This window comes from Asterias amurensis, chromosome 4, assembly GCF_032118995.1.
Source record: "Asterias amurensis chromosome 4, ASM3211899v1".
NCBI lineage: Eukaryota > Metazoa > Echinodermata > Asteroidea > Forcipulatida > Asteriidae > Asterias > Asterias amurensis.
The window spans coordinates 8,974,360-8,985,391 of record NC_092651.1 but is presented as its reverse complement, the minus strand read 5'-3'; the positions used below and the strand labels follow the sequence as shown (position 1 = coordinate 8,985,391).

General features: G+C 40.9%; 1 protein-coding gene across 1 annotated transcript in view; it reads left to right on the top strand.

The window, feature by feature from the left end:
• Positions 1-3,188: 3,188 nt before the first annotated feature.
• Positions 3,189-11,032, top strand: part of LOC139936327 (carbohydrate sulfotransferase 14-like) — a 45,740-nt gene continuing 37,896 nt past the window's right edge. Inside the window, exon 1 of the mRNA XM_071931121.1 lies at positions 3,189-4,483. Coding sequence (XP_071787222.1) covers positions 4,298-4,483 — 186 coding nt within the window. The 5' untranslated portion in view covers positions 3,189-4,297. The remainder of the gene's footprint in view (positions 4,484-11,032) is intronic.

Below are 11,032 nucleotides of genomic sequence, written 5' to 3'. Positions count from 1 at the left end.
CCCCCCATATAGAGGTACATGAACCGCCATGGTTGGAGGGTTCTGTATACCGGGAGGCACCATGTCCACCTTCGGGTCTACCTGCCATAATTTAGCAGGTGTTGCAATTAATTTTGCACCTTGTGCCAGGTTCCCCCCAATGATCCAGCGTAATTCTCCGAAGAGCCCGGTGCTACAGCGAAATAGCTGTTTCGTAATGGCCTCGTTTCCATCTTAAAGGTTTATGAAGTAATTTAAAGTAAATTTACCTTTAGAACTGATTTTGACTATTGTGTGAAGATTGCCTCTTAAAGGGACGAACCATTCATGGTTGAAACACTCCACCATGCAACCTTGCACGATCCTTGTGTGACACTTGAGTCGAGTGTATGTTTGTTATAATTTAAGTTTAGTTGCACTTGTAGAACACCACTTTATACAAGACAGGTTGTAAAGGTTGTTTTTTTCATATGTGATAAGTGTAGTTGGGAAGACAGACAGACAGACAAATAAACAGACAAACAAACATGCAAACAAACAAACAAACAAACAAACACCCCCTAAAAAAAAACCACATTTACATTTTGAATATTTTGCTCCACGTTTTTGCAATAATTGTCCAAACTGTGAGTGTTTGGTCTCCGGAAGGACCGCACAATGTTCACGTTTGATCGTTTCTACGTGTAATGCATTTCGACACTTCGTGTTGAATTAATACCCAATGAAGTATGTGGCGTTCTACATCTGGTGAACATACGTTATGACTCAATAAGAAGTTGTAACATCGGGTCCACCCGCTGGAATTGAAAATATTGTGGTTTGACTTCTGACTTTTAAAAGAGCATAATTATTAGGGGTATGAACTTTATTCTCAAAACAGTGCAAGAGAATCATCAGGTATTCCATTTGTCTTATTATGCTGGGTAACATAAACAACACAATAACAGCTCTCAACAAACTTTTATGGTCCATGAGTACACATGTCTCCTTCTTTTGCGTAAAATTGAGCCTTTTACTCACAAGAGGGAAGAAAATTGTGGGTGTTTAAGATGTCAAACTTGATATATGTTGTGTAGTTTTTTTTGTTACCAGTTCGAATGTCTCTTTAGTCTGCTGGTAAAATTGAGCCGAATGTAACTCACGGAAAGAAAATAACATTTCCCTTCAGTAATCTATACATCGTATGGTATTGGACAAAGCAAACAGTGTCGAAAGTCCTTGATATAAACATTATAATATTGATATTTTGGCAAGATGTCATTAAATTCCTACTTTAAGATCATCCATACTTTTATCACCCTTTATTGAGGACCTTGAAAACGAAACACACGTTTTCACTTAAGTTTGTCGACCTTCGGGTGTAAAACACTCGTAAAACTGATCTTAAAATCACCATGGGGTAAAATGTAACATGATTGCCGTTTTTAGACCAGCTGTGGCCGTATATTGAGGCATGGAGGCCTCCAAGTGTGTGGGGTTGTGATAGCCTTGCTCAAGGCAGTCGAATTATTCACTACGAAAAAAGACCGCCGCTGTATAAAAAACCCACCCGTATTCACTGTGCGTAACATCGCACGACACGATGCCCCCGTACACTATCCGCATGCGGAGACCTCCGCATGCGGTTAGTGGTACGAGTGCGGATGACTTGTGTGCACATTAGTCGTACGATGTGACAGTGTGTATACGGGTGGGTCATGCGGTGTGATCGCACGCACCACGCACAGGCTATACGGGTGGGTTTACAGCGGCGTCTTTTCGGAGCGAATAATGCGACTGCCTTGAGCAAGGCTAGGGTGGTGATGGCAATATCATTATTACATCATTGCAAAAACCTTGTGAGAAAGTTGAGGTGGGTTGGTTATTAGGAAGGTGTTGGTGGGTGGGGCGGGGTGAACCTCCCACCCAGCGCCCCTGTTTTGTTTTCATATAAGCACAGAACTGTCTTCCATTAGTTCTGCTCTTTTTAATAGTTTTTAGCAACATAATCATTCGGACACATGAATTTATTTGATTAAAGATACAGACACAAGTTTTGTGATTTTTTGAAATGATTGTGGGACAATCTTAAAAAAGTGTTTCGCACGGCAGTAGTTAGGCTGAACCCCTGTCTTTATCCGCAAGAATCCTCGAAGTGTGACGTCAGATGCTCAAGCTAGGCATGAGTGTGATCATAGAGTAAGGACGGTGTGATGTAGCCTATGTATTTCCACCATCAAACACTTCGTATGTGGCAGTGCAAACATTGGACGTGTATTGCCAGGCGCGTTAACTATTGAAACAACTGTAAATTGTTTACAGCTTGCAAATTGAATATCCGGTGGATCATATTGAGTTGTGTGATTTTTTCTCGGAAACTATAGGGAATGAACGTGAGCGACAATAGCACCTCCTGAACCTTAACCAAACGAATGTTTATGACGCAGTCTTGAATTCTCGGGAACGTGGAAATACTTTCCCACCCCAACCTTTTGGGACCGGCAACCGCTTTCACGAAACGCTATAATTTATGTCGAGTATAGCCCGTCCTATAGCTTAGGATGGGTTCAAATCAATTCGTCCCAACGTCTTCGGAAACCGGAACTGAACTCGTCCTAAGAATTCATATGCCTACACATATCCATGTAGGCCTACGAGTAGGTATACCTATACATGTACATGAGCACATACAATATACCGTGGAGAAAAGAAAGTTCCCTGTGGGGAACGAAGATGAATCATACGGCGGCAAGCTTTTGGGTGGACGTCCCGCATGTGCGGTATCATCATCGAGGCACCCTGTGGTTGGTTACCCGGAACCTCCTATGACATTGTTGCTCTTGAACCCAGGGTCGAACGCAAGAACATGCATGACTCTTCATGAGTGTGTAATTTCGCACGAGACTGCAAATTGACTTTAAACATGTATTTTTCTGTTTAATTTGTTCCCTAATTTGTTGTTTCAGTATGGGTTTGTGTTTCAAAGAAAAACACTGTTTATCCCCGTGCAAATATTGACAATACACCAGGGGTTATCATAGGTTGTATTGTACAGTGAATGAGATCACGCATGTCCGTGGTAAATTCGCTTGCGTACCAACCTAGGATACACCATTAGCACACACCATCCTATTGTGCAGATAGATTAGTCCTTGACAATAAATGACAGAGTTACATTTTTATCCTTATTGTAATTTTGAACCACGGACTACATTGTACCTGTACATGGTGCACGTTGTGGCTGACCTAGCTAAACCCGACCCTAGGTTCAGCATAAGCTAGCAACAAGTGCGTACCAGCTGCTTGTGTCGTTATGGGATGTGTGTACATGTACAGTGAAGTTGCAGACGACGCTACCACTGTGTACAGGAACGTTTCCAAGGCCGACTGAAAGGTCAAGAATATTTTTCCTTTGCATATAGCAGCGACCCCCGGTGCGCTTCAAAACGTCTTGGTATACACGCGGCATGGCTTCTCCAGTTTATTTTTATGCTAAAAAACTGGTTGGCAGAAGAAGCTGCATAGAACAAAACGACTGAATATTGTGACATTAGACTGAATGCATCCGGGCTAGGTTTGTGTATTCAGTTGTGTGGATGAACTCCAGTTTGGACTTCTCGCACGCCGTATGGAACAATACCTGCCATGCTGCAAATCTCGAGACTGGGCATCGTGTTATTTTGCTGACGTCAGGTCAAATTGAGTTTGAAGGGTTCCGTGCTTTTCGGTGAGCTTGGGTCATTCTACAGCGAACACCATGTCTGCAAATGTTCCATATTATCGACACTTCATTACCCAGAAATAAACCACACAGCCAAGTTCCGGGTTGGATTTCCTCACAGATCAAAATCAGCAAGAAGACAAATCGGGGTGTCATTTTAGTGTTTTGTTGTGTGGTTGGCAAACTACCGAAAGTGTTTCTCTTTTTGTAAAACTTTCCCTCGTCTGTTATTGGCAATATTCAACCAGATTCAAGAATAGTACACAGTGTTTCCGGTGTGTGTGTGGACCAGCATGGGATCGGGACTATAGCCACAATTCTCTGGACGGTTTTAATTTCAGGTTATTAGCCAACACTGCTGCAGGTATAATGGTGTTTCTCTGCTTATGGTTGTGAAACTGCACCGTTTATGACATTGCTGAGGTTTACGTGCTGAGGTTACGTCCTCCTTGGTTCGCGCACACAGCTGCAAGTACAATACCTTCAAATCTAATCCATCAGGCCTTGCAGGTGCTCCATTGTTTTAGAGGACATTTTGTGCAAGCTGGGAAAACTGTAGAAACAACAATGAACAAGTTGGCTCTTCTGCTGTGACTTCAAGAGCAAATTTTCAACACTATGAAGTTGCGGACCATGATAAGCCGGGCCAAAAGGTCGACCGTGATGGTCGCCTTTTGTTTCGCCTCCATTGTTTTCATGATGACTGCCCGGGGTGTACAGCGCGGTGTTTACCACCAATTCTCAAGGATTAGTCTGGTGCCCGATTTCGGTTTGGACAGCAATGCACTCAGCATCCAAGCACAGGTAAGTTGTCCCCGATTGTTACTTTGCAACATGGATGGGGCAATGAAATAAACACCTTTATCTGGCCTGTATGAATGATAAGAGTCGATGATAAGCCGTTTACGTAAAAATGAACGACATTGCATAACTGTGAGATGGTTGACCAGCTGCAAGCTTGTTTATGATGCTGGCAACACGAGGGTCACCGTTCGTGGAGACGATGGCGGAACGAAATTGTTCAAGTTCTAAAGCTAGTTATGGTTCTACCGAGGTGTAGCTATAGGACTAGTATAGGAAGGAGTAGATGATGGGTCGTTCTGAAGTTCTGCTGACGTGTGTTGTGAAGTTGTATTCTTCTACACGTTATATAGGCAACATTCAGGATGATAAAAAACGAACGACCCATGCGGTGCGAAGGGGGTACCCTAGCCCAGGTTGGACTCCTCCGTTGCATGCCAGGGCTACAGGGGTACCCGTATGGGTATCTAGTCAGCCCCGACGCGGCAACGTGCCCCTTTTATGGTGACAGTTGATTTGGGTCTACACCACGTGTGTTTTGCTTGGTTCTTTGAGTTTCGGCTAGATTGATGGGATCATGTTTGACCTCTCTGCCTTGCTCTATGGTGGTCCTCATTGTCATGTCAGTGAAATGGAATCCCAATCATGATGGTGTATACTTAATTTACTATCCATGGTTTATTTATCATTGTTAAAAAGGCACTTTCGCCAGTCGTTGTCCACCTTTAGGCCCCTTCTCTCGAGCCAAGTAGCACCATGGAGGTAGAAATAGCACAGTCAGTTTGACCACGGCAGGTAGAACTTCGGGGTGGATTTCACAATGAGTTAGGACTAGTCTTATCTCGAGTTAGGACCAGGTACTTGTCCTAACTTAGGACTATCCATGCAATTTGTATATTTTCTATAAGAGGACTAGTCCTAACTCTTTGTGAAATCGACCCCACAGATGTCATATTTCCAATTCATCGATATCAATATTGTATATGACTGTTGTACTGACCTAATCATATTTAGCAGTCATTTTATCAGTCATTACCATGTCTGTTTATAGCCTGTGCTGAACTGCATACAAACCATTGAAGTTGTTTATCTTCGTTGCACCATTGAACTAGGTCTTAGGCCTCGTCATCATGCTATATACGAAAGCTTAATAACCATATATTTTCGTACAATTTTTTTGATATTAAAGTGCTGCAATTTATTTTCATTCGACCCCGATATGAATAGTGTTTAGGTCGAGGTCAGGCCCCCCTACGCATGTACCCCTCTGACACGATTGTGGAAGCACTGTATCCCCACCCAACTCCCAACATAACTCATGTAACGTTACCATCAATATCTCTACTCTTTCCACGTCCGCAGTAAATTAAAGATATGACTGTAATATTGATGAGTAGCCACTGGATGGCGATCGAGCTGCTATTCATGATACAATTTTATGACTAAAATTTGATGACAATAATGTTACTGAACTTATTGAATTCATTCTGTATCGCGCAACACAGATGGATTGATGTTTGGTACCGCCGCTGGGGTTGTACATGTATACTTGTGGACGACTTTGACACTGACACAAACAAATGACGACCTTCCTTTGCTGCCTCGATGATGTCACCATTGGTAATTACTCAACCCTAAATGACCGGATTCATCTGACTATCTTGGTATACTATTTTCAACGTTGGGGAATAGCGATGAACATCCTGTGAAAATATAACTGTCTATATAGACTCTGTAAATATAGTAGAGGAAGAGAAAAGGATAGAAATTGGGAAATTATCTATATTTCCTGTTGTCCCAATTCATGGACATCAACGTACGTCAATTTCCCTGTTTATTTCCATATAGTTCTCTGCTCCAATCAAAATTAAAGAGTTTAAGAGGGGAAAAGAGGATAAAGCTTATGACTTTGAGATTGACCCATCCCTTTGACAGGCCTTTATAATTAATTTGACGAAAATACATGTTCACAACGTGGTTGTTAAAACGAAGCCAGGGGCTTTGATGTAGCTCAGTTGCATAAATAGTAAAGCACACCGGCCATGAATATAGAGATCGCACATTCAAATCCCGCTCTGGTAAATTGTTATTTGTTTAATCCGAAAGTTTAAAACCATGGAACATAACATAACTGGTTAATTACTTCCCTTGTTGTGATATTAACAAAACAAGCAATTAGCATATACGACACTCATAATCCTAAAACGAAAAAACAACAATCATCTAAGCGATTGTTGATATTGACGGCTGAATATTTTATATTTCCTTGCTGCCCGATGATCTGTCTAGAAATTGTTGAGCCTCCGAAGTCATCCCTTATAAAGAAATGGAACATCGCCCAAGATCCTACTAAAGACCAAACTCAGATCGAATGTCATGCGAATTACACTACATAGCGCACCACTGCTCTACCAACCATGCCGTTGTAACGAACCAATTAACCCCCTGCGAGGTTGAACGTCAAAGCTATGGCAAAGCTACGCGTGCTATAGTCATTGTATCTTTACAGCTTGCCAAAGTCAATGATGCAAACATGAAGGAAGACACACTTTTGCAAACCGCAAGAATTTGGGGTCAATTCGTGATGGCATTTGTTGATGATTTTCACCGAGAAATACTTTTGAAAACAAAATTTTGCATTTTTATTTCTAACGCAAATTTGGTGTAAAATAAATTTTCCTCCTCCCTCAGTCTGCCGTTGTTTTTCACGGGGAAACACTTTTGATAAATAAAATTTCCTTCAAAGTACAGCTTTCCACTTTTCATTTTTGTGTTTGACGCAAATTTGACGCAACATAAATTAACCTCCTCCCTCAGTCTGCAATCATGTGCGTTGCTAAATTACTTGATATGATTGTTTCCGTTATAACCAATTAGTTTCCAAGAACGGGACAACTATGTTATAGATTTTCACTACCAAGTTTCCACGTGGCTATAATTATGACCGCAAAGTTATGAAAATAATTGGAAACTTGTGAAACCAAGGCATGCTAAACACTTGTCCCATCTAGCGCCCTCTGTCGACAACTAATGCACCAACATACTTTTATTTGTAGTGTTTGTTTTTTCGGCTATACAAAAAGTTTTGAAAATAATTGGAAACTTGTGAAACCAAGGCATGTTAAACACCTGTTCCATCTAGCGCCCTCTGTTGACAACTCATGCACCAACATACCTTTATTTGTAGTGTTTGTTTTTTCGGCTATACAAAAAGTTTTTATATACTCTTGGGTTGCAGTTTCAATGCATGTTGATCAGAGCCTTGATTATAGTCTACCTCCATGATTTTAGCATGTAGTCACGAAAGGCTTGACATTAAAACCATAGTCTAAAAACCAAGGTTGGTAGTGGGAAATATTCAAGTCATTAATGATAATCACATCAACCTTTCCAGCAGCATCTAGCGGAACAGTTGGAGTGTTATTTCACACATCGTCTACTTCTGCATCACTCTTGATGATGAGTCTGTGCAAGATTGGTTCTCGGTTAGTTAGTAACAGATGTGGAAGCCAGCCTAAAATATCAGTGACGCGACCCAGTTGCAAAGTGATCCTGTAATACCAGCAGGGACATTGAACTACGGATCCGGAACCCCCCCCCCCCCCCCCCACGGTCCTTGCTCTGTGTTTGAACTGGCTTCGTTTCCTCTGCGCTTGAACCACGTATCTCTCAGACTATAAAGGGCCATAACAAGTTGCGTGATCCGATTTTAGCCGATTACAAATCCATTACTTTTACACACACTGGACGTTCATTATAAATATTGACCACATTCTTTAGCATGCATGATACTGCTACATTTGGAAAAAACACACCCAGTTTACTTGTTGTTGATGATCTATAATATTCTACGTAAAACCATGGTCAACCTAACGCCAAACTTGTTCCGAACGTAATCCACGTCCAAATCCCACTATTTACCCCAATTGTTGGGGTCAGCCAGACCCAGAAATATAGGCCCACTGAGACCAAGAATGGGCCTTAATTCTGATGAACATGGAGGTTTTAGAAAGCAAAGTTAATTTTATGTTCTGAAAAATAGGAGTAAACGCTTAAACTTTTTGAATGGCACGTGCTCTCTTATCCGCCATTTTACACAACCGTGTTCTTGGTTTGGGTAAAAGCGTACAATTGAATATGCACCGTGTTGATGGACAGCATTGCCCAATGGCATCGATTTGTTGGTGTTGATATTCAGGTAGTGTAATATTGTCATGAAATATATCCAATGTTTTGTCCTGCTCTGATTCGAAAAACGAGTTATCTTTCCGGAACCGCGGCCTTTGATCATGCGGGTTCATTGTTTCAGAATCAGCTAAAATGTTGATATAAGAAACATGGGGGGGGGGGGAATGCAACTGTTCAACTTTGTTCTAATTTTCTCACCATTCAAAGGGACAGGATGAAACCAATTTCAAATGGGTGGATAATCCTATTTTTGATATTAAAAAATGGACTTATGGACATAAAAACTTGTTGGTCTATACTCAGTTGAAGTTTTCTGTTGTATAGCGGAGCAAAATGCTTCACAAAAGGTTAAAATCGCAAAGCATGACCGATCGTTGTCCCTTCAGTTAAAGCCGAATGTTCTAAAAATAAAGAATTGTTTTTCAAAAACCACAGATCCGTCATCCAATAGTTAGTGAATAACACAAGATGGTTTGTGCATTGACATTTCATACAGCTGTTTGTCTTATGACAGTTGATGACATTTAACACGATAGTGGTATGCACACTACAGCAATTGTCTGTCACAGGTGATTAAGACTCGTGTATTTCGACTTTGGGGTATTTATCAAGATATTCCAGTTATTTCCCCCTTTTAAATGGTATCGGTTCCTTCAGAGAAAAGGAGCTGCCGATGGTTCGTTTTTACCTTGGGTTCATGGAAGAGTAATTTGTTCTGGGCTGTTTTTGCCAATTCGTTGCTTATTTTCGACCCGTTAAATCGAAATATGAAGTGTGCTTTGAAGACATTTTTTTGGTGTTTGGAGGGAAGGATTTTCTTTGGTTATTACTAAAAAAAAAATCACGACCATAATAAGTGTAAAACTTAGTGGTGAAGAGCACTTGGAGAGAGAGAGCTGTTAGAAACGTCCCCTTTGAAGTATAAAAGAAGCGGGAATTTTTCTCCAACAAAAATTGAATCTGAGAATGAAGCCTTTCTAAGGCATCTGAAAGTATGCAACAAGGTTATTTTTTCCTTTCAATATTTTCTTTGCAACTTCGATAAACAATATTAAAGGAACACGTTGCCTTGGATCGGTCGAGTTGGTCTTTGAAAAGCGTTTGTAACCGTTTTTTATAAAATGCATATGGGTAGAAAGATGTTGTAAAAGTAGAATACAATGATCCACACAAACATACCTCGAAATTGCGTGGTTTTCCTTTTACCTCGTCGACTAATACGTCGGCCATTTATGGGGGTCAAAATTTTGACTCCCATAAATGGCCGACCATGTTAGTTCGCACAGTAGAAGGAAAACCACGCAATTTGGAGGCAAACTTGTGTGGATCATTGTATTCTACTTTTAAAACATCTTTCCAACCATATGCATTTTATAAAAAACGATTACAAACGCTTTTGTTTTGACCAACTCGTCCGATCCAAGGCAACGTGTTCCTTTAAGTACAGCAGGTTTGTTATTTTTCGCATGTTGGGATACAGTACACCGAAATGAGGGTACTGGTCTTTGACAATAACCAAAAGTTGACCCTGCATGCCTTTCGGCTTTATGCCATCAATCCTGACTGAAACATTTCTCGTGAGTCAGATATGTCTGAATTAAAGTATTAAAATGACAAGCTGCGGATTATTAAAGGCAGTGGACACTATTGGTAATTGTCAAAGACTAGCCTTCACAGTTGGTGTATCTCAACTTATGCATACAATAACAAACCTGTGAAAATTTGAGCTCAATCGGTCATCAAAGTTGCGAGATAATAATGAAAGAAGAAAACACCCTTGCCACACGAAGTTGTGTGTGTTTAGATGGTTGATTTCGAGACCTCAAGTTCTAAACTTGAGGTCTCGAAATCAAATTCGTGGAAAATTACTTCTTTCTCGAAAACTATGGCACTTCAGAGGGAGCTGTTTCTCACAATGTTTTATACCTCCAACCTCTCCCCATTACTTGTCACCAAGAAAGGTTTTATGCTAATAATTATTTTGAGTAATTACCAATAGTGTCCACTGCCTTTAAATACAGGTCATCTGTTTCCCGATCCTTTACCGTATCTTTGAGATTATTCAGGTGGCATGCATTACCACAGAAGGGTCTACCGTGGGTGCTTTTCAATCAGCAGACAAGTATAGAAAATCAACTCCAGACTTCAGCGTCAAAATGAATGACTTCCAAGTTGTGGGGAAGTTGAAACATTCATGGACAAAATTGCAAGGATGTTTTGACGGCATTGGTTGGTATTGATGCAGATTTGTACTTCAAAATTCTTTTGGCAGTTGTAGCTGATTTTGGCGGCTGAAAGAACTTATGTCCACGGGCTGAATGTTGTACATGTATTCTGTTTTGGGAGTTATTTGAGGGCTTGGTG